At 40.4% G+C, this 25119-nt stretch overlaps 1 protein-coding gene across 7 annotated transcripts in view; it reads left to right on the top strand.

Annotated features, from left to right (window-relative positions):
- The window catches only part of LOC308293397 (NACHT, LRR and PYD domains-containing protein 3-like), a 28555-nt gene extending 9501 nt beyond the window's left edge, over positions 1 to 19054 (top strand). For 6 of the 7 annotated variants that reach the window (XM_080735889.1, XM_080735888.1, XM_080735884.1 and 3 more), the window contains 8 exons: positions 299 to 399; positions 781 to 2647; positions 3836 to 4012; positions 5083 to 5244; positions 7862 to 8038; positions 8567 to 8695; positions 10653 to 10702; positions 16715 to 19054. In XM_080735889.1, the coding sequence (XP_080592015.1) occupies positions 299 to 399; positions 781 to 2647; positions 3836 to 4012; positions 5083 to 5244; positions 7862 to 8038; positions 8567 to 8695; positions 10653 to 10702; positions 16715 to 17262 (3211 nt within the window). In that variant the 3' untranslated portion in view covers positions 17263 to 19054. Of the gene's footprint in view, positions 1 to 298; positions 400 to 780; positions 2648 to 3835; positions 4013 to 5082; positions 5245 to 7861; positions 8039 to 8566; positions 8696 to 10652; positions 12027 to 16714 lie in introns of those variants that run through there. The other variant, XM_080735890.1, reaches the window with a different exon arrangement.
- Positions 19055 to 25119: the final 6065 nt, after the last annotated feature.

Here is a 25119-nt window from a genome sequence, read left to right as displayed (position 1 = left end):
CAATGTCAGTATGTCAATCCTCCTATATAACACTATAACATGACAAAGTGATCTGTCTGACTGTCATCATTATGGAAGCAAATTTGAACAGGGACCGTTTTGATGAAAACATGTTGCATGTTTACAATGTACAACTGGACCATGTGTTTGTAGTATGCGTGTTTGCATACTTATATTAAGTATATTTCAGGCATATTGATATTGATATGGAGTGGAATGATATTGATATGTATTGATATACAGTATATTGATAAGTCATTGTCTATAGTCATAATAAGTTGTCTATTCATCTCCACAGAGAGAGGAAGAGGAGTGGTCGTGTTGTGACAGAGCAGGCATCCAAGAGATCCAGAACCACACCTGGACTGAAGACACCCAGTCACACCACACCTGGACAAAGTAAGACTTGATATAATTACAAATTCATATTAATACATTGAATGCTTACATTTCAGAAGGCTCTGTGTGTCTCGTACATATCCCGTGCATGCAGAATTGAGGATTGGTCAAGCTTCACATGACAATTTGGCCCTCCAGACAAAATCATTCAGAATTCAGAATACATAAAAATAAAGCACATAGAAAGTATAGATCTAGAACACAGAATGAATAGATCTAGAACACAGATGGCATAGCTCTAGAACAGCTTCACTTCGAACCGAGGTTTGATTTTTTTTCTATGCAAATTGCATAGTTTCTGAAGGGCATTTAATTAATAATGTAAAGATGCAAAATGATATATTAACTTGAATGTTAATGTCTTCTTTTCTCTCATTTCAGATGTCAGTCCGCAGGGTGATTTGAAAGATTATAAGGTCAGTTTGGAGAGTCTTGATGAAGTGAAAGACCACATGACGGAAGAGTCTGGAACCTCCCTCACCAGCACCTACACAGAGCTCTACATCTCACAGGGAGAGAGTGAAGGGGTTAATAGGCAACATGAGGTGATACAGCTTGAGACAGCTTCCAACATGAAGACCTTCCATGACGAACCAATCAACTGCTGTGACATCTTTAAACCCCGCCCTGGCAGAGAGACACCCATCAGAAGAGTTCTGACCAAGGGCATCGCTGGCATTGGAAAAACATTCTCTGTGCGCAAGTTCATTCTGGACTGGGCAAGAGGTTTGGAAAATCAAGATATAGATCTCCTGATTCCCTTCTCATTCCGGGAGCTGAACTTGGTCAGAGATGAGCAGTACAGTCTTCTCTCACTGATCCATGATTTCCACCCAACATTAAAGAAGGTCACAGCAGAGCAGCTCGCTGCCTGGAAAGTTGGCTTCATCTTTGATGGTCTGGATGAAAGCAGGTTTCCATTGCACTTCCGAAAAAACATTGTTTCTGATGTCACAGTGACATCATCAGTGGATGCTCTGTTGACAAACCTCATCGAGGGGAATCTGCTCCCCTCAGCCCTCCTCTGGATAACCACCAGACCTGCAGCAGCCAATCAGATCCCTCCTGAATATGTTGACATGGTGACAGAAGTGCGAGGCTTCACAGAGCCCCAGAAGGAGACGTACTTTAGGAACAGATTCAGTGATGAGGAACAAACCAGCCCAGACCCCCAGAAGGAGGAGTCTTTAAAGAAAAGTGAAGAGAAGCTGTCCGACAGAATCCTCTCACACTTGAAGACATCAAGGACCCTCTACATCATGTGTCACATCCCACTCTTCTGTTGGATCATTGCTACCATTCTGCTGGACATGTTGATGACACACACAATAGGACAGCTGCCCAAGACCCTGACTGAGATGTGCTGCCACTTCCTGTTGGTTCAAACAAAGAGGAAGAATCAGAAGTATGCGACTCATGATGTGAACAAGAAAGAAAAAGAAAGGGGGACTCAACAGCAGCTCACAGAGACTGACAGGGATGTTCTTCTGAAGCTGGGAAGGCTGGCATTTGAACATCTGGATAAAGGAAGCATCATGTTCTACCAAGAAGACCTGGAAGAGTGTGGTCTTGATGCGAAAGACGCCTCGCTGTACTCAGGAGTGTGCACAAAGATCTTCAAAAGAGAGGGTGTGCTCTTCCAAAAAACTGTCTACAGCTTTGTTCATCTGACCATCCAGGAGTTTCTGGCTGCAGTCTACCTGTTCCACTGTTTCACAGAGAAGAACATGGAGGTACTGAAGACATTCCTGGGAGTTAACATGTACTTATACTTTTTACGTACTAGCAAATCCCTCTCCTGCTTCCTGAAAGCTGCTATGGAAAAATCCGTGGAGAGTAAAAATGGCCACCTGGACTTACTTGTCCGCTTCCTTCATGGCCTCTCTCTGGAGTCCAACTGCGGTCTGTTAGAAGGCCTACTATGTCAAATAACGAACAGTCCAGAGGAGATCCAGAAAGCCATCAAGAATCTGAAGGAATTACGAATCGACGCCTCTCCTGACAGATGTATCAACATCTTCCACTGTTTAATAGAGATGAACGACCACACAGTATATCAGGAGATCCAACAGTACCTGAAGTCAGGGAACAGAACAGAGAAACTGTCTGAAACCCAGTGTTCAGCTCTAGCCGTCATGCTGCAGACGTCAGAGGAGGTTCTGGAAGAGTTGGACCTGGACAAATACAACACATCAGAGGGGGGGCGAAGGAGACTGATCCCAGCTGTGAGGAACTGCAGAAAGGCTCGGTTAGTAGCCATGTGAATAGAAACATCCTTGAGTCAATATGCCATTAAAGTTAACACTATAAGTAAAATTAAGGTCGACATAAAAGATCCAATAATAGTCTGTCTCAAATAGTGACTGGTGGTATTTTGTGAATGTCCAAATGAAGGCCAGTCCACAATAAAGCAGGGTAAATATAAAACTAAGAATCTAAAAACCCTGTTGGTTACCCCCAACAGACCATTGGTTTGAACCCACTGACTCATGAGTAGTGGAACAAAAAATATACTGTAAAAGACAAGATCAGTATTATTATCAATGTGACTCATTCACTCAGCTCTTTAAATGTCTGCTGTATTCTTTAGTGTAGGTTTGCCTATAAATAAGAGCCACGTCTGATTCATGACAGGCTGTGTAAATAAACGCCTTGATTTGAGAGCATCTCAGCCAGGTGTATCAGATGATTAATTCCACCAAATCAAATGTGCCTTCATGTGTGACAAAGCTTGAATAGAGTGGCAATTGGGTCTCCTCCAGCACTGAAATAAACACTTCTTGGCAATATTTTATAAGATATGTTGTTTGGGTTTAAAGTGTGGTGCCTGCATGGCGAATGACTACAATTACCAATGCTGTACAGCTGAATGTCTATGGACAACTTATAAACAATGTATGTTTGTCCAAGCTCCAGATTTAATCATTTTATTGCAACTGCTACATTTCACCAGTTGAGCTTCTTTATGCTGTTAAAGGGGCATGAAACCCGTAAGCATTGTTTTAATGTTACACATACAGTTACAGAACTGTGTTATGCAATTTTTGGCGCTGCTGTTTTCCCCTTTCTGGGGTTGACCAAAAACCATCAGCACTTCATTGGATATTTGCTATCTCTTTACCTGTACCAATATTATGTGCAGACTATATTTAATAGTCCTTATCAATGAGGAGTGGTTTCATCATTCTTATAACTCAACTGTCCAGCTGGTGGGAGCATCACTTTCATTTCCTGGTTCCGTCTCTTGTCTCTTCACATAACCTCCATATTGTAGCTTATGAAATGTTATTGTTGTGTCGGTGCTCCGCCTCCAAGCGAGATCAAAGCCTGCAGCTGTGGCCCAGCTTTTACACAGTTTAGACAGTAAATATGCAATGTAGTTCAGTCTTCATTTCACACCTTTAACTGCTTGTTGAAATGTAATCTGCATTTACAGACTTGTTGGCTGTAACCTCAGAAAGACAGAGGTTGAAGTTGTGGCTTCAGCTCTCAGCTCTAATCCTTCCCATTTGAGAGAATTGGACCTCAGTAAAAACGACCTGCAGGACCCAGGACTAGTGGAGCTGCTCTGTGAAGGACTGAAGAGTCTGTACTGCAGACTGGAGATTCTACGGTAAGTTACATTTACCTGGTTTATTTTGATCACTTCTGTTTTATTATACTGTATTATGTGAATACTGTACCTATACTGTACCAATCAACTATCGTTTGATTAGCCTATAGGCATGAGGTTCCCAAACTGAGGGTCGGGACCCCCAAGGGGGCTCTAATCCAGATGATTAGCTTAATGTGCAACATTGTTTTCTCACTCAACAGTAAACAAACCAACATTTCTAAAGGTACAATTGTATTACTTTTAAGACCTTTTTAAAACCAAATTGGACAAATTGTCAAATATTACAGAAGGAAGAGGCAAACATTGTGATAATAGCCGATAAGCTCGCTGCGAGGCGTGGTGAGCTTGTAGTTTGGGTATTTTCACAATATGTAATATGTATCTGTGGAGTCAAACTAAAAACAACATGTTTGTCCAAGTTCCAGATTCAATCATTTTATTGCAACTGCCACAGTTCACTAGTTGAGCTAGTTGAGGGGCATAAAACCTTTAACCATTTTTTAATGTTAACGATATACAGTTACAGAATGATAATATAAGACACTTCTTGTATCTTTGCATATGTTTGCTGCAATGTTTGGAGCTGCTGTTTTCACTTTTCTGAGTTTGACAAAAAAAAAACTATTAGCAACTCATGGGATATTTGCTATCTTTCTACCTTTGGTCCAATATCACGTAGACAGACTATATTTAATATTCCCTCCACTTATGGATGAGGAGTGGTTTCATCATTCTTATAACTCAACTGTCCAGCTGGCAAGAGCATCACTTGCATTTCCTGGTTCTGTCTCTTGTCTCTTCACATAACCTCCATATTGTAGCTTATGAAATGTTATAATATTGGGGGAAATGCAAACTAACGTTGTGTCGGTGCTCCGCCTCGAAGCCAGATCAAAGCCTGCAGCTGTGGCCCAGCTTGAGGAGACAGGGATGAGAAATAGAGAGACTGAATGCTGGTCTCTAGCAGCTTGTTTGTAAAGCTTTTACACAGTTTAGGCATATGCAATGTAGTTCAGTGTTCATTTCACACCTTTAACAGCTGGTTGAAATGTAATCTGCATTTACAGACTTGTTGGCTGTAACCTCAGACAGACAGAGGTTGAAGTTGTGGCTTCAGCTCTCAGCTCTAATCCTTCCCATTTGAGAGAATTGGACCTCAGTGAAAACGACCTGCAGGACTCAGGACTGCTGCTCTTTCAGAGTCTGTACTGTAGACTGGAGATTCTACGGTAAGATACATTTTTGATCACTTCTGTTTTATTATACTGTATTATGTGAATATAATATGAATGTTGTGTGAGAATGTTTTAAGCTTGTTATCATGGTAACGCAAACCTATGTGCCTGAGTAGACATTAAAATGACGTGTTTGAAAGTGTAATATCCCTTTAAAGAAAATGTAAAGGTAGGTAGGTAGGTACTTTATTGATCCCCGAGGGGAAATTCAAGCGTTACAGCAGCTCATAAAAACGTCAATGAAAAACACATGATGATAATAAATATCTAAAATAAATGCATCTAAGCAAGTTAAAATGTTAACTGACAAACCAAACCAAAACATTACTAATAGAGATCTGAAATAACTCCCACATCCCCCATCCTAACTGGCTTGGTCAAGCCAACCAGATGAGGAGTTGTACAGTCTTATAGCTGTGGGCAGAAAAGATCTCCTATAGCGTTCGTTTTTGCAAGTCGGATGTAACAGTCTGTTGCTAAAGGAGCTTTTCTGCCCTTTCACAGTGTCATGTAGGGGTGAGAGGGGTTGTCCATGATGGCCAGGAGTTTAGTCCGGATCCTGTTATTGGCTACCTCCTCCACAGTATCCAAGGTGGTACCGAGGACAGAACCCGCTTTCTTGATAAGCCTATTCAGCCTCTTCCTGTCGCCCTCCTTGATACTGCCCCCCCAACATACCACCGCATAGAGCACTGCGCTGGCCACCACTGATTGATAGAACATGTTCAGCAGAGACACATTTAAAGGCTACTTCGTCATACAACAGGATTGCACAGCAAAAATAGCTGATCTACAAGATCACAACGTGTTGAGGACGCAATGCCTGTGAGCTTGTAGATCGGCTATTTTCGACGTGTGACCCATTGTAGCTACGCCAAAGTTATCAAACTTTACTGAGGTACACAACAGATCAACAGATAATACATATCCTGCATCTACCTACTGTACCAATCAACTATCGTTTGATAAGCCTATAGGCATGAGGTTCCCAAACTGAGGGTCGGGACCCCCAAGGAGGTTCTAATCCAGATGATCAGCTTAATGTTGTAACATTGTTTTCTCACTCAACAGTAAACAAACCAACATACAGTTTACACTTTAGGCATTTAGCATTTAGACACTTTTAATCCAAAGCGATTTACAATAAGCAGGTAATACACATCAATATAATAAGCAAGATAATATGTCAGTACATTAACAACAATATAGCAATATAACAAATGCATAGGAATATCAATCTAGTAAAAATAATCACAAAGGTAGACCACGCACCTAGTTAGTAAAATACGTCTAAAAAACCCTAAAAAATAAAAAAATGCAACTAGCTTCATGTATGGTCATTGAGTGTTACAGTAGTGCTATGGGTTTAGGTGGAGTCTGAAGAGGTGAGTCTTCAGTCCACGGCAGAAGCCAGGGATTGAGTCTGTTGTTCTAAGTGCGACAGGGAGTGTTTTCCACAGTTTGGGGGCCAGGAGGGCAAACTGTCTAGGACGAGTGGATTTTTGTCCTGGGGTTTTTAGCGAGGGTTCTGTCAGTATCCCTGTGTTGGCTGATCTAAGTGAACGGGTGGGGTTCTAGGGGTTGATCAGGTTTTGGATGTATGGAGGAGCCATACCTTTGCCTGCTTGGTCAGCAGTGTTTTGTATTCAGTGCGGGCCGCAACCGGGAGCCAGTGGAGGGAGTGGAGAAGGGGAGAGACATGTGAGAACTTTGGTTGGTTGAAGACCAGTCGTGCCGCTGCATTTTGGATCAGTTGGAGAGGTTTTAAGTGCACATGCCGGGAGGCCAGTGAGGAGAGAGTTACAATAGTCAAGTTTTGATATGACAGATGTATGGATGAGGAGCTGGGCTGACATACAGTATAACATACAGTATAAGTGTATACAGGGCACATTTCTAAAGGTACAATTGTATTACTTTTAAGACCTTTTTAATACCAAATTGGATACATTGTCAAATATTACAGAAGGAAGAGGCAAACATTGTGAAAATAGCCGATCTACAAGCTCAATGCAAGGCGTTGTGGGCTTGTATTTTGTCTATTTTCACAATATGTATCTGTGGAGTCAAACTAAAAACAACATGTTTGTCCAAGTTCCAGATTCAATCACTTTATTGCAACTGCCACAGTTCACTAGTTGAGCTTTTTTAATCTGTTAAAGGGGCATAAAACCTTTAACCATTTTTATCTTAACAATATACATTTATAAAAAGATAATATAAGACACTATATATGTGCATATGTTTGCTGAAATATTTAGAGCTGCTTTTTTCACTTTTCTGAGATCAAAGCCTGCAGCTGTGGCTCAGCTAGAGGAGACAGGAATGGGAATTAAAGAGACTGAATGCTGGTCTTTAGCAGCTTGTTTTTAAAGCTTTTACACAGTTTAGACAGTAAATGTGCAATGTAGTTCAGTTTTCATTTCACAACTTCAACAGCTGGTTGAAATCTTTGATATCAAAATTGCTATCTTGCTATCTGTTTTCTATTCCACACTCTAATCTACTGTCTGGAGAACCAGATAGGAGATATTTTATTTAACTCCCATGACAGTGAACTATGTATACTGTAATTTGTTTTGATAATCTCTTATTTAATCTGCATTTACAGACTTGTTGGCTGTAACCTCAGACAGACAGAGGTTAAAGTTGTGGCTTCAGCTCTCAGCTCTAATCCTTCCCATTTGAGAGAATTGGACCTCAGTGAAAACAACCTGCAGGACTCAGGACTAGTGGAGCTGCTCTGTGAAGGACTGAAGAGTCTGCACTGTAGGCTGGAGATTCTACAGTAAGATACATTTACCCAATTTATTTTGATTTATTATGTACTGTATTGTGTGAATATTATATGGATGCTGTGGTGAGAATGTATTAATATGCTTGATATCATGATAACCCAAGCTTATGTGCCTGAGTAGACGTTAAAATTACTGCAAACATATATGTTTGAAAGTGTAATATCCCTTTAACGCAAATTTATAGGCTACTTTGTCATACCACGGGATTGCACATCCAAAATAGCTGATACATTACAAGCTCACAACGCGTCGAGGACGCAACGATTGTGAGCTTGTAGATCGGCTATTTTTGACGTGTGACCCCAAGGGGGTCCCCATATTATTTTGTGGGGTCCCCAGATGATTAATTAATTCATTTAATGACTTTTGGAATTGTAAAATATTACGGAAGAGGAAAACATTGTGAAAATAGCCTATCTACAAGCTCACTGCAAAGTTCCAAGTGCTTGTCAGGTTTGGGGTTCCCTGTTCAAATATGATTATCAAGCAATCAATCTGGTGGTTCATTCTTCATTCAGACTGGCTCACTGCAACTTGTCAGAGAGATGCTGTGAACTTCTGGTCTCAGCTGTAAGCTCTCATCCCTCCCTAAGAGAGCTGGACCTGAGCTCCAGCATGGTGAATGTTCCAGTCCTGGAGAACTGCAAGTGAGTAGACTTGAGCTGTGTCCATGTTAGTGCACTGAATGTGCACTGTTTCCCTCATGTGTATTTAGTATAGGGCTGTCAGTAGTTCACCTACAAAATGTTTTTTTTTTTCTTTTTTCTTTTGCTATTGATTACTCACGCCATGGAGACAGCAATATTTTTTTTGCCACATTCCTAAGACAAAACATGTATGACAATAAATGTACCCCCATTGATTCTGGATGGGGAACCAAATACATTCGGGTCCCCATCCGGAATCAATGGAAGTAAATTTACTATAATCAAATTGTCTTAGAAATGCGACACAACACAAAAATATATTATTGAACTCAAGTCTCCATGGCATGAGTAATCAATTTTGGGGGTGAACTACTCCTTTAAGACGATAATAACGAGTCAACGCACATTCCTTTTAACTGCACTTGTTTGGGACGTGCGATTAATGTTTGAACCGTGGTCCACTCCAGGCGCTGAGGTAAACGTGTTGTAGTTTGATTAAACATAACATGAGGTAAACGTGTTGTAGTTTGATTAAACATAACATGAGGTAAACGTGTTGTTGTAGTTTGATTAAACATAACATGCCACCGAAAAAAAGATCATAGCTTATTATCTCCCAAGTAAAGCCTGTCCATAGTGTCTCCGACCACCAAACTTTTCGTCGGAAAGTTCCTACTTTCCGACGTGCAGCCAAAACGCGTCCGTTGTTGCTACCTGCTCTGCAGCATACCATGCCAACTTATGTAGAAAAATAAAAACGCCTTTATAATGGATAGACCTGTGACTGCTGGTCTTTGAGTTGTTATTGTAAACATAACCATAACCGTAAACCTAACACTAAAACAATGGATAACAAAGCTTGACACTACATTTCCAATAGGTTTAAACATGGTTTAAAACCAGCCTAAACCTGCATCAAGCTTATTCGACACCCATTGATTAAATACCCATTGATTAAATAGCTGACAGACAGGAGGGGGGCCATAAAGGCAGGGGTCACACCTGACCCCCAGGTCCCAGGTGAAAAAACACTAAATGGCCCACAGAGACAGGGGTCAAACCAGAGCCCTGAACAAAATAAGATTTCACCAGCAACTAAGGCAGTTAAAAACAAACTAAATTCAAAACATAATTGTATGCGGTCAGAGGGAAACAAATCCCTGGGACAAAAGTAGAGATAAAAGGAGAGTGGAGTTCTCTAGAGCAGGGGTTTTCAAAGTGGGGTGCCGTGACGGGGCACCCTGGGGTGCCGTGACGATAATTTGATAGTATTTGGACTATGGATATTTTATTTGGACACTTGAAAAAATATTTAGTATCATTTTAAACTTGAAGTACAAAGTTATTTTCAGTCAGTTCTAACAAAAATATTTTAGGGGTCTCAACGTTTTCCTCACAACATAATCACTACAATATTGTCGCTGTCGGGCAGAAACCTCGCATCTCCCAAGTTTCAGATGTGTACGTCTTTTGGTAAAGCAAAGCCCTGCTTCATCAAACAAGACTGTCAAACAAAACTAGTGAAAACAGCCGATCTACAAGCACACAACGCCTCGCATTGGCGTTGCTTGTAGATCTGCTGTTTTCACTAGTTTAGTATATTTTATAGATGCTAAATACAAAATGAACGGTTTTGGACATACAAGGTTTCCACCCGACAACGACGATATGCTATAAATATAAGGTGCTGGGAGTGAAAATTATAATGTAGGGGTGCCTCGGATTACAAAAATATTTATGGGGTGCCCTGAGACAAAAAAGTTTGGGAACCCCTGCTCTAAAGGTTAAGGTGGAGTCTGAGGAGGAGATGAGATCCAAACTGGGCAGCAGTGAGTACTGTATGTCTGGATGGGCTGCAGGACCAAGTTAATGATAGGAGAAACACTGTAGTGTCAGCAAGTGGAGACGTTGTGTTAGACACTGAGACATTGATGCATTGTTGTTCTACTTCCTACAGAGTGAAACATGGAGGAGAAGTTTGGCTTAATCCTCAACTCATTACCAGATGTGAGTATCTGTCTGTCTGTCTGTCTGTCTGTCTGTCTGTCTGTCTGTCTGTCTGTCTGTCTGTCTGTCTGTCTGTCTGTGTCAATATCACACATTAACATTTTATACACAGTTGTATGCTTCGTTGGCTCCTCCCCAGATGCTGTTCTGAAAACTCTTCAGGAGAGCTTCCAGGGAATTCAGGTTTCTCTGCTCTTGGCCTGGTCCTTAACACCAGCAAGACTACATTTAAACACACCACCAAATAACAGGCCAATAAAACATGTTTTCTAATAAGAATGCTCACATTTGACTGAGTTGACATGTTGATGCTGGAATCCAGGATGGCAGAGATTCCATTATATGGACCAGAGGGCTTGTAGATTGGCTATATTTCCAAAAACAACCGATCTAAAGCTCACCATGCATTGTGAGCTTTTATATCATCTATATTTGAAAATTAGACAAAAGTCGCAGATCTACAAGCTTAAAATGTGTAACATCCTGATGGGTTCTGAATTTGTAAAGTATGTTTGAAATGTACAAAAACAGATAATTTACAAGTAGGGTTGCCACACGTCCCATAAAATATGGATTCGTCCCTTATTTGAGAATTAAATGTTCATATGAAATCAATACGGAATGTGGTTTTGTCTGTATTTTCCCAAATGCCCCATAAAGGACTGTCACACAAACCTCGAAAATGTTCTGGTGGGGGAGGGGGTCCCCAGATGATTAACTTAATGTGGAACATTGTTTTCTAAACAGTAAACAAACCAACATACAGTATACGTGTATACAGTTAAAATTATTGATTGATTATTTTGGGGGGTCCCCAGTTTAATAATTATTATGTTTGGGGGTCCCAAGTGTGTATTTTCCACATTGATGTCATTTCACATAAACTTCATGTAAACATATTTTCTCACAGAATGTCACTTCTCAACCTGGAGGCTTTAAGACATCTTACTGTGTTGTCATCAGACACAGACCTGGTTGTGAGCTTGTAGATCTTACTGTGTTGTCATCAGACACAGACCTGGTTGTGAGCTTGTAGATCTTACTGTGTTGTCATCAGACACAGACCTGGTTGTGAGCTTGTAGATCTTACTGTGTTGTCATCAGACACAGACCTGGTTGTGAGCTTGTAGATCAGTTATTTTCACTATTTTAAATGTTTAGTTTCAACCCGACAGCGACGGTGCATTTTAATTATTTTGAGTGAAAACAAACAAACGGGTTGTGAGCTTGTTGATCTGCAATATAAAAAAGATCGACTGATCGTGTGTGTGTGTGTGTGTGTGTGTGTGTGTGTGTGTGTGTGTGTGTGTGTGTGTGTGTGTGTGTGTGTGTGTGTGTGTGTGTGTGTGTGTGTGTGTGTGTGTGTGTGTGTGTGTGTGTGTGTGTGTGTGTGTGTGTGTGTGTGTGTGTGTGTGTGTGTGTGTGTGTGTGTGTGCGCGTGCGTGCGTGTTTAACTCCACATTAAAACAAAGCCATCGTAACTGCAGGGAAGAAACTAGTGTTGATATTGACAGCAGATTTAATTTAATTTCAGTCATAGTGGTTTGAATAAAACTCCATTTAGTATTAGTCATATTTTAGTCATCTGAAATGTTTTAGTTTTGGTCTAGTTTTAGTCGACTAAATATCAAATGATTTATTTGACTAAATATTCATTGATTTAGTCGACTAAAATGTATTTTGATGGACCTTGATGATATCATAATGGATGATTTTACGCTTGGCTGCATGCTGGAAATAGCAGATCTACAAGCTCACAACGTACCACAGCGTGACGCGTTGTGAGCTTGTAGATCTGCCATTTTCATTTTTATATATATTTATTTATTTGGGTACAACAGGTTACATGTACATGCATTGATTTAGGGTTTCAATATATAATTTAGTCCCTGTGTCCCCATTTTCTTCTCTTTTTTTTCCAACAAACACCATCTACACATAAGACAGAGCCGGACACAACATAAAACAAATGCAACAAGATATACAAGCAATAAAAACAAATCCTAAAATAAATGACGCAAAACAAAACAAAAAGAGGTCACAGAAAAAAAGAAAGAAAGGGGTCACATCAGCTACAACAGTCCACAGACATGTCTAGTTTTCCCTCTATTGGTGTGGCAGTGAATCACTGCCACAGCCAACATAGGTTGTCAGACATGTCACTACAGTCACTATCTGTCGGGAGAGGGGCAACGTATCAGATGTAAGTGATCAAGTAGTGGTTTCCATATTTTGGTAAAGATGTTCTCATTGCCTTTAGATCTATAGCACTCATTCTTTCCATAGGTAAAATATTATATATAGATCTGCCATTTTCAGCAACATTTATTTTATTTCTACTGCATCTCTTCTCCACTAGTCCCTCCCTAACATTTTAGTCTAGTTTTTATTTGTTGACTAAATTGTCAATATATTTAGTTTTAGTTTTTAGCGAGTCGACGAACATTTAGTCATAGTTTGTTATTAATCCACGCAATTCCATACAGGATGGCGTTACGCTGTACATTTCAATAGGTTTTAGAAGTCTAAATAACAATAGACATCTTTAAGCGTATATTTGCAACGACTCGCTCTGAAATCTAACTACATCCATCTCTCAGTCCCTCCTAATTTCAACATCAGAAACCTCTGCCTATGACCCAATGCATTGGTCCTCCTCTGTAACCTGAGATTAACTGTAGCTCGCTGCTGGATCTGACTCTTGGTTGTATTATCAGAGTAGTTATTTTGAATCTAGGATAATTAGATCCAAGGAGGTGTTTTTGAATATTAACTACACCTTCGAATCAATATCCCAACAAGTTAGGCCACACTTAGATTATAGGTTCAACACACCCTATTTAAGCAGATCTCTATGGTTATACATTTCATAATGATGCTTATAAAAATCAGATTTTGAATGATATATTTTGCAGGTAAATTTATTAAAGAAATAAAAGCTTTTACAGAAATAGAAAAAGGCAAAAGCATTCAAAGTACATTTCAATGTTCCCAATTTAGTCTAAATCATCGTTTCCATTTTTACACTATAATGATAATAATCATCATAGTAAGAAAGCAGAATAAATTCTTATTACCCTTTCAAAGGTTAGAGATGCACCAACCGGTTGATCATTTCCATTCCATCCTTTCTTTTACAGAATTAAAATTGTTAATCCTGGGGGCTCTCTCTCTGTCAGATTGGTGCAAGAGGTCTTTTGGCGTGCAACCTCTCGCTGGGGTAGAGAGCCCAATGTTCCTTCTGAAGGGGACAGTATACTGTATATACACCTCTGCCAGACTTTGTCTGGATTCACTTCCCCATAAGTGTGCTCCAAGTCGCTTCTGCATTTGTTGTTTTCCATTTCAACCAAATTTCCCCCATGTGTGTCTCTACATAACAGGATGCAGGTGTGTGGTAATCCGTCACATTTAGCCTCATTTAGCCTTCAACAACCCACAAATAATATTTTGCATCCAGCATTTAAGCAGTACAAAGATGCTTATCTTCGGCTTGATCTAAAATTAAGGGAAAACAGGGTTGTAACGCTGATCTAAAAGCCTTTTAGACAAGTTTTAGTCAACAAAATCAACACTAAAAGAAAGGTTACTAATATGCGTGTGAGAGTGTGTGAGAGAGTGCGTGCGTGCATGTGTGAAAAATAGCAGATTAACAAGCTCGCGGTGCCGTGCTGCAAGCTTGAAGATCTGCTATTTTTGAAAAATCGTGAACATTTGTGCAGGTCTTTGAATATGTTTGACCCGATTCCATTACAAACCGTTCTTCTAGATTAGTGGTCCTCGAACCTTTTCATGTCACGGACCCCCAAAATTACATGGATTTGGTCGCGGACCCCCATCTCAAAATGTGTTGTTGCAGGGACCCCCGGAAGCAAAGTTGGCTTTGAAAAATACACCATTCAAAGATTTGCACAAATGTTCATGCTTTTAAAAAAATAGCAGATCTACAAGCTCACAGCACGTTATTTGGTCACTGGGTGCCAGAGTAGTGGGCGGCGACCTCCACCTGTCCGGGGACCCCACAGGGGTCCTTGGGGGCTTACCAGGGGGTCCCCACTAAACTAGTTCACACAACATTTTATGTATTAATGCATATTGCTCTCTGTTGGCTATTCAAAAATACAGATCTACAAGCTCAGAGGGTGTCATTTGGTGCCAGAGTAGTTGGCGGGGATCCCCCCCTGGTCCGCGGACCCCCAGGGGTCACAGATTGTGCACCAGGGGGTCCCCAGTAAACTGGTCACTGGGTGCCAGACTAGAGGGCGGTGACCTCCACCCGTCCGGGGACCCCACAGGGGTCCTTGGGGGCTTACCAGGGGGTCCCCAGTAAACTAGTTCACACCACATTGTATGCACTTTAACCATATCGCTCTCTATTGACTATTCAAAAATACAGATCTACAAGCCCATAGGGCATCATTAATTGGTCATTAATGATTGGTCATCATCATTTGGTCATTTGGTGCCAGATTAGTTGGCGGGGATCCCCCGCCAACATCCCCAGTAAACTACTTTGTGCCACATTTTATACTTTGAGCATTTTCTTCTCTATTGGCTATTCTGAAAATAGCAGATCTACAAGTTCATAGCACGTCATTTGGTCACTGGGTGCCAGAATAGTGGGCGGAAACTTCCACCCGTCCGGGGACCCCATAGGGGTCCTTGGGGGCTTACCCGGGGGGTCCCCAGTAAACTAGTTCACGCCACATTTTATGTACTTTATCCATATTGCTCTGTATTGGCTATTCAAAAATACAGATCTACAAGCTCATAGGGTAATATTTGGTCATTTGGTGCTAGAGTAGTTTGCGGGGATACCCCCCTGGTCCGCGTGCACCAGGGGGTCCCCAGTAAACTAGTTCGCGCCACATTTTATACTTTAAGCATTTTCTCTGTTGGCTATTCAAAAATACAGATCTACAAGCCCATAGGGCATCATTAATTGGTCATTAATGATTGGTCATCATCATTTGGTCATTTGGTGCCAGAGTAGTTGGCGGGGATCCCCCCCTGGTCCGCGGACCCCCAGGGGTCACGGATTGTGCACCAGAGGGTCCCCAGTAAACTACTTTGTGCCACATTTTATACTTTGAGCATTTTGTTCTCTATTGGCTATTCTAAAAATAGCAGATCTACAAGCTCATAGGTTGTCATTTGGTCGTTTGGTGCCAGACTAGTGGGCGGCGACTTCCACCTGTCCGGGGACCCCACAGGGGTCCTTGGGGGCTTACCAGGGGGTCCCCAGTAAACCTTTTCACGCCACATTTTATGCACTTTATCCATATTGCTCTGTATTGGCTATTTAAAAATAGCAGATCTACAAGCACATCATTTGGACACTGGGTGTCACACTAGTGTGAGGACCCCCATCCGTCCGCTTCACCCACAGGGGTCAAAATAGCAGACGTACAACCTCAGGGCATGCTGCGAGTTTGTAGATCTGCTTTTTTTGAAAAATCCTGAAAAGGTGTGAATATTTTCACCCCATTCTATAAATATCTTCCAAATCAGTGCTTCTCAAACTTTTTCATGTCAAGGACCCCCAAAATGACACGTTTGGCCGCGGGCGCGGACCCCCATCTCAAAATATCTTGTTCCAGTCACAAATGTTCGCTTTTAAAAAAAAATATTCAAAGGAAAAAATACATAAAAATAAGAAATAGCAGACCTACAAGCTCGCAGCGCGGCACTCGGTGCCGCGCTGTGAGCTTGTAGATCTGCTATTTTTCAATAGTTAAAGCATAAAATAATTAATAAAGTGGTTCCATGTCTTATTTCAAGTGTGTGTGTGTGTGTGTGTGTGTGTGTGTGTGTGTGTGTGTGTGTGTGTGTGTGTGTGTGTGTGTGTGTGTGTGTGTGTGTGTGTGTGTGTGTGTGTGTGTGTGTGTGTGTGTGTGTGTGTGTGTGTGTGTGTGTGTGTGTGTGTGTGTGTGTGTGTGTGTGTGCGTGTTGTTGTTGTGTGTCAGTCAGTGAATGATATATTTAATGTTTACTGTGTTGTTTTCTCATCAGATTTCCAGCGTCTCACTCTGGACACAAACACAGCATACAGAAAGCTCTCTCTGTCTGAGAACAACAGGAAGGTGACACGTGGTGAGGGACAGGATCAATCATATCCTGAACATCCTGACAGGTTTGATGGATGGTCTCAGGTTCTGTGTACAGAGGGTCTGACTGGACGCTGTTACTGGGAGGTAGAGTGCAGTGGAGCGGTTCAGATAGCAGTGACTTATAGAGGAATCAGCAGGAAAGAAAGTGGTGATGACTGTAGGCTTGGATACAATAACATGTCCTGGAGTCTGGACTGTAATGGTCACAGTGGTAACAGTTACAGTGTCAGACACAATAGTAAGCAGACTGTCCTCCCTGTCAGGGCCTCTAGGGGCTCCAACAGAGTAGCAGTGTTTGTGGACTGTCTTGCTGGTACTCTGTCCTTCTACACAGTGTCCTCTGACTCACTGGCACATCTGTACACCTTCCAAAATACATTCACTGAACCTCTCTATGCTGGGTTCTATGTGTGCGGTGACTCCTCAGTGTGTCTGTGTGAGCAGAGATAGAGTCTCTATGTGAGGGTGACATCAGGTTGCCATGGTTACTCAACATGTTTGAGTGAGTGCAGGTTGTCATGGTTACCACTTCATGGACTTCATATTTGGGTGACATCGTGGTGACATCACAGTGACATCATCATGATGATGTAATCAGCAGCACAGTGACATCACTGTGCTCCTGTAGTTTCAGTGTTTCTCTGACGTTGTCATGACAACACCCCCATGTGTTTGACCTTTGACCCCGGACCCCCATGAGAAAAGATTTGTGTAGTTAAAAATGTTACAAATTATATAAAAGAAACACAAACATTTTCCCTAAAATAGCAGATCTACAAGTTCACAGCGCGGCACTGAGTGCTGACTGCCGAGTCCCCAAGCTTGTAGATCTGCTATTTTTGAAAAATCGTGAACACTACTTTTTTTACCAGATTCTGCTAAATCAGTGGTTCTCAAACCTTTTTCATGTCAAGGACCCCCAAAATTACATGTAATTGGTCGTTAACCCCCCCCCCCCCATCTCAAAATGTGTTGTTCCAGGGACCCCCAGAAGCAAAGTTTGCTTTTAAAAATATACATTCAATGGTTTAAAAAAAATAGCTGATCTACAAGCTCAAAAAAGGTTAAACTTTCTTTTAAATATACAAATGTTGTTTGGGGGTCCCTGGTACAAATATGTTCAGATGGGGGTCCCTGGTACAAATATGTTCAGATGGGGGTCCCTGGTACAAATTTGTTCAAATGGGGGTCCCTGGTCAAATCCATATTAATGTCAAACTCTATGGTATAAAATGAGTCATAACCACAGGGAGCTTTAGATCTTAGATTAGATCAGATAGAAGTGCACAAACCTCCACTCCACACATTTATAAATATGTATCATAAATACTGTCCATCAATGATGATGATGTAAATATCAGTGTTATACAGTCTCTTATGTAGATACAAACTCATATTTTATGTATTTTTTATATTTGTATACAATAGACAGAAATAAACTGTATATTTGATCATGTAATTGTCACAGTATCAATATTGTTTCTTGTATATAAACCTTTATACTGAACCACTTGAACCCCATATACTTTATTGACTGGGGTTCCCCAGGGTTCTGTAATTGGTCCCCTGCTTTTCCACCACCTTTACACCAGATCTCTTGGGTGAAAATAGCAGATCTACAAGCCATCTAATAGCTAAGATCTACATCACAAAGTGACACATTGTAAGCAGTGTTCATTTTGATAGCAAATTATTGTGTCATATTTTAATCATACTGTTCTTCTTATTATTATTTGTTTTTGTCTAGTTTTAGTTGACTAAATGTCATAGCATTTTAGTTGACCAGATCAACCGTTTATTTAGTCGACTAAAATGAAAATGTAAATTCTTGGAGGGCTGTGATGGCATCTTAATGCCTGATTTATACTTACTGTAGCTCTGTGCCAAAAAAAAATGTTGATCTACAAGCTCACAGCATGTCTGTGACGCGTTGTGAACTTGTAGATCGACTATTTTCAGAGAGAGCAACACCCGAGTGCAACCAAACATAAAATGACTTGTCTTTTAGTTCTACTGGATCTCTTCTCCACTTGTCCCTCCCTGACATTTTAGTCTAGTTTTTATTTGTTGATGAAATGTTCAATATATTTTGTCAGAATTGTTTTAATCACTCTGTATTCAAACATTCTACTGAATGTGTTGTTAATTAACTCAAATCAATCATTGTTTATTCATTGATTCATTATCAGATCATTATTTCCTCACTCATTCCATTATTTTGCTTTCATTGAATATTAATGTGATGCTGTTCTCATTGTTCACATGTTATTGTATGATCATGTGTAGAAGTAATAATTGTTTAATAAATTGATCGTTGACAGTCTGTCGTTGTTCCTGCGTATTGATATGCATAGTGTTGTCATGACAACATGGCCACAGCTCATTGATCATGTATAATAACTAGGTTGGAAACAAAGGTCTCGTGTTCATGATTCACTGCCATCCTGGATGGCTTGGTTCGTGGCTTAACATAATTGTTATAAATATTTTTGTAAAAGTCTATGGGGAAAATGAATGGGAGATTTTAAGTGGCACCAGTAAACCACTTCCGCTGTGATGCTCTATATGTACATGGTACGTAACGTACCGATAGTAGGCTACTGTATCTACCATCTGTACTGAGAAGAACACAGTAGCCTGGGTCACAGCAGGTCACAGGCCATTCGATACAAAGCTTACTACCAACTGTAAAGTGGTCAAACTGTTAACTTATTCACTAGGCAAATTAGACCCAAAAAATGATAACGTTTTGACCTAAAGGCCTTTGCAGAGAGGGTCTGATTTCCCACACGGGGGAAAAAATGACAATATTGTCAGAATTTGTCACAAATTGGGACCCGGTGTGCATGGTGTCATAGAGAACCCTTGTGTTCATTAATGAGTACCTGAGACGAAAAAGTCCATATTTTTGTGTAAACCACAAACTAGAAGTTTTTAATCTGTTACATTCTTAATGCACTCCCATCTCATTTTGTTGAATTAGATTTTTTTTTTTACTAAAGCCCAAAGTCGGACTCAATAAAATACATGATAGTCTTGATCCAAGGTTAGTAAAGTAAATAAAGTAATTTTTCAATGGTTTATCCACCGAGCATTTTTGGCGCTATTTAAGGATGTCTAAAATACGTCTAATGGCCAGGCTAGGGGTCATCCCCCTGTTTGCACAACATACAAAATGAGTGGACATAGATACTCCTGATGTAACTGTGAGAGGGAACACATGGAACCATAGCAACTCTGCTCATTCCCATCCCTCTATAAATCCCACCCAAGGGGTGTGGTGTCGTACCTCTGACCTCACCAGGCCCTATATGGAGTGAAGGGGTGTGGTGTTGTACCTCTGACCTCACCAGGCCCTATATGGACTATGGAGTGAAGGGGTGTGGTGTCACCAGACCCCTGACCTCACCAGGTCCAATATGGAGTGTGCATACAGACAGTATGTCCTTGTATGGACCGTTCTGTTGGTGACATCAGCTGTGGTGACGTCACTCTCAGTCTGCGTGCTTTCTATGACGTCAGTCTCGGGTGACCTGATGTAGGTGGAGCCAAGCCTGCTCCTTGTATGGAGATCTTGGACTTGGCCCCTTGTTCCATGGTCAGATAGATGCTCTCTAACAAGCACCATGTGTCATCATCAAACCCCAGTAGTTATCTTCATATAGTGATGTTTTTTGTTCTCATGTATAATTATCGTATATCCAACTCCATGTGAGAGTTTGGTATAGCCTAATCACATACAGTGGTTGAAAAATAACTCACATGTTTTACCTAAGTAAAAGTATCAATACTGCAATATAGAAATACTCTGTTAGGGTGCCCTCACATCAAAATACCTATGAGAGTGGAATCCGCGTTCCGCCAATGCATTTCAATGAGAAGGGAGCGTTTTTTGCAGAAATCCTCTGCTGGCATGAAACCGCTTCACTCTCATTGAAATGCATTGGTGGAACGCGGATTCCACTCTCATAGGTACTTTGGTGTGAGGGCAGCCTTACAACAGTAAAAGTCTGGAATTCAAAATGTACATGAGTAAAAGTATGAAAGCATTGGCATCAAAATGTAATTAAAGTACCGAAAGTAAAAGTAAAAAATGTTTGAAATAGCAGAGCTACAAGCTCACAACGTGTCGCATTGTAGATCGGCTATTTTCAAATAGCCTAGGTATGAAATAGGGCTAAAGATCTTAAAGTGTATATTGCAATATTATAATTAACATCTCACTAAAGTTTCAAAATAAATTGTTGTGGAGTAAAAGTACAGTATTTGGATCTGAGGTGTAATGGAGTAGAGGTAAAAGTATTTGAAATTGGAAATACTCAAGTAAAGTACACATACCTCAAAATTGTACTTTAGTACAGTACTTACGTACATGTACTTAGTTACTTTACACTGCTCATATACTCGATAGAGTATACTGGAGTATACCTGACAGAGGCCTTTAGGCTGAAACATATCTTTACCACTCTGTTAATAAATTATTTGGGGGGCATTAAGGCGGTCTTATAGTAAACAACAGCGTCTCTGAGGAGACAGTTAAATAACCACTCCAAGCTTACGCTACACTTTTCAATTCTTTTTTTTATTTTTATTGTTTTATTTATTTTATTGAGAGTAAACTTTGTCAGACTTTCATTTACAGCATTGAGCACACATCAAACACTGCCTCCTTTTTCTTATGGACTGATTGGGAATGTATCAAGTATAATCTGAGAAAGTGCAATTAACATTTCTGAACTTTTAATGGTCATTGGTGTATGGATTGTTGCAGTATATATACTGTATACACTGTATATAAAAAAGAAAGGTTTGAGTACAAAATGACAGCAGAGCCCCGAACGGGTGCACATTATTGTGTATCATTATGTTATGCTTTAACTATTGAAAAATAGCAGATATACAAGCTCACAGCACGGCACCGATTGCCGCGCTGCGAGCTTGCAGATCTGCTATTTTTGAAAAATCGTGAAAATTTGAATTAAGTGTCTTTTGAATCCTTCTAAGGTTTTTTGAAAAAAAATGTTTCTATGTCAGCAATCTGGCCAGCCATCGTCAAAGAAAAGGTCCTTTTCACTTAACTGGAGCTCAGTTAGTCTGTTCTTGAGAGACTATTATGTCAGTGGCTCTCAAACCTTTTCATGTGAAGGACCCCTGTAAAAAAAAAAAAAATCATATCTCAAAATATGCAGTTCCAAGGACCACCCAGAAGCAAAATTTGAGTTACAAACGTTCGCTCTAAAAATACATATATTCAAAGATTTGCAAACATTTTCACGACTTTTTCAAAAATAGCAGATCTACGCAGTGAGCTTGTATATCTGCTATCTTTCACTGGTTAAAGCAGTCAATAATTCTAGGCCTAAATGGGTTAAAGCAATAACAGACACACTCAGAGTCCTCTACAACTTCTCAGACAGTATCCAACAGCGCTCAAACAAATGAACATGGGTGTGCAAAAAACAAAGACACCACTCAGACATCAGTGATTCAGTTGTGCCACCACAGATTACACCAACCAAATGATTCCACGTGATAAATAAAATCCAACACTCCAGCACTAGAGATGCATTCTCTTTTCTTTTGGCATTGTCTTGCTGACCGGGTGTAAAAATAATAAGAAATAAAATTAAAAGTTCTTCTCAGACATCAGGAACAGCACCTTGCAGTTTGGTTTGGTGGAAATCACTGCATCTGCTCTCTTGGCGTTTGTTCCAACTACCTGAAATATTATTAATAAATAAGCCACACCCAGAACAAGATTACAATCTCACGGTGTATGGTACATGTACAGCTGTTTGTGGTTGACCACCTGTATTATTAGTATATGTATATGAGCTGTTTGAACTTGTCATATTTAAAAGAAAAGGTATTTTGGCGGGTCTTGATGGCGTCGCAATGGCTGATTTTACACTTGGCCGATACAAGATCTGTTATTTTCAGAGAGCTACATCCGAGCGCAACCAAACATGAAATGACTTGTCTTTTATTTCTACTGGATCTCCTCTCCACTTGTCCCTCCCTGACATCTTAGTCTGTTTTTTATTCTTCAACGAAATCGTCAATTATGTTTAGTCTTGAGTCTCCATAGCCTAGTTTTTATTTCGTTTTCGTTAGTGGAAAAAGGTAGTCGACAAACATCTTTCGTCATGGTTTTACCAAATCAACACCAGAACAAAGTGTGTCCCTCATCAGTTCAATAAGGTGACGCAATAAGAACTTTTAGTCTCCAAATAAGGAACAGTTCTCTGTTTCAAGGTATCGTCGGCAAACCTGGCACTCTCTCACACTGTTCCTCTTCCATGCTTTGAACATGGTTGTGTTTAACAGGGATAAGACTGTGGAACAGTAGCCTCGCGTAGCCTGGCTTACTCATCTGCGAAGACAAAAGCCTGGTTAAGACCATAGGCTGATACGGCATAGAACGGTGCTACTTCCGCCGGGAGAATTTCACCGGATGTTGACGTATGACGCAGCACTTCCGCCACTTCCGGTGTCTACAGGTTCATGCCATTCACATCGCATATTGTGGCCAGGGTGGTGGAATAGTTACTGCGTGTTTAACAGGGACAGCATAGGACAGTGTGTAGAACAGTTGCTGAATGATTAACAGGGACATGAGACATGACGTGTGGTGATGTGTCAGTGGAAAAGTTACTGAATCCATTTCACTTTCTCTGACTCGTGCAAATTCAACCCAAATGAAGTGAGGAAAAAAAAGTGAACCGTTTCGATCACATATCAAACTATAATATTCTGCTGCCGATTTGACCTAACTACAGAGGAGGCTCCAACACAAGGAGATGGCAACAGTCAGTCACACCCAAGTGGGCGAGTTGTGTCCAGCTAATGATCATTCATCGTTAATTGGACCTCCATAAAACTTGGTACAAAAACATGTAACACAATCAATAATAAATATACTCAGCAATGATTGAAACAATAATAATAAAAAAAGGCACACAGACCTAAAAATGTGTGATATCATCATCATCAACCATCACTGAAAACCCAACTCATCGCCATCCATCGTTCAATGAACAACACACTCTATCAGTAGTGGAATAGATATGATTAAAATAAAATATAAAATATAATAAAGAAAGTCCATTTAAATAAGTGTTAGTGTGGAAACATAATTGGCACAACAAAAGCCAGCCTGAATCAAGTCATTATTATCTAGAGCAGGGGTCAGCAACCTTTTTGAAATGAAATGCCATGTTTTTATTTTCTATCTAGATCATACATGGGCAACTAGCGGCCCGGGGGCCACATGCGGCCCCCAACTTCACTTAATGCGGCCTGCAGGAATACTGATATATTATCGGTTTCAGCTGTTATAATTCCAAACCAAACGTGCTAACATGACCAGCTTTAATGATTTTAGTCTACTGTATATTAGTATCTTGATGACTAGTAGCCTACTACTAGACTTTTTTTCTATGTCCAATGCATTTGTATTTTAGTTCATAAAGTAAGAAGTAACATAAGTACCTGTACATGCATTTGAAATGAAATGTAAAAAAATACTGTTCAGGATTTTAGTGTGTGTGAAAATATAGTGGCCCTCTCCATCATCAAAGTTGCCCACCCCTGTTCTAGATAGTCAGTGTGCCATGTCAACATAAAATGTAATGACACCCCATCAAACATTCTGACATATTTTGATTGTCAGGACATTGTTATAACGATCACTAGACTCAAGAGGAAGAACCCACCTACGTATATCCCAGACTCCTCCCCCAGCCAAAGTTCAGCATTTTAATGAATGTAGAATTATGTGCAATGCAATTATGTGGATGTAATTGTAGGTGACTTAATTTAATTGACCACGTTTGAATCAACATTCATTTCAAAAATATAGATCCTCTCTCTCTCACACTTCTGCCAGTGTGCCAGTGATCACCCTCCCCTGTGCTAAGGTTGCCAACCCCTGGTCTAGAGAGCTCATTCAATGGTAAACATTGACCCGTCATTATGGTCCAAATCACTGTTTAAGAATGAAATGAATACTAAGGATTTTAATGTGTGTAACCATGTGACCTTTGACCTTCTACTCACCGAGTGCCGCGCTGCGAGCTTGTAGATCTGCTATTTTTGAAAAATCTTGATTTTTATTTTGCAAATCTTTGAATATATCTCAAATATTTGCTTCTGGGGGGTCCCTGGATCAACATATTTTGAGATGGGGGTCCGCGGCCAAATACATGTAATTTTGGGGGTCCTTGACATGAAAAAGTTTGAGAAGCACTGATTTGGAAGAAGGATTTAGAAGACATTTATAGAAAGAGAGGTCAAAATATTCAAAGA

Source organism: Nannobrachium achirus (genome assembly GCF_963921795.1).
Source record: "Nannobrachium achirus genome assembly, chromosome: 10".
Taxonomy (NCBI): Eukaryota; Metazoa; Chordata; class Actinopteri; order Myctophiformes; family Myctophidae; genus Nannobrachium; species Nannobrachium achirus.
This window is presented reverse-complemented; position numbering and strand designations above follow the sequence as displayed.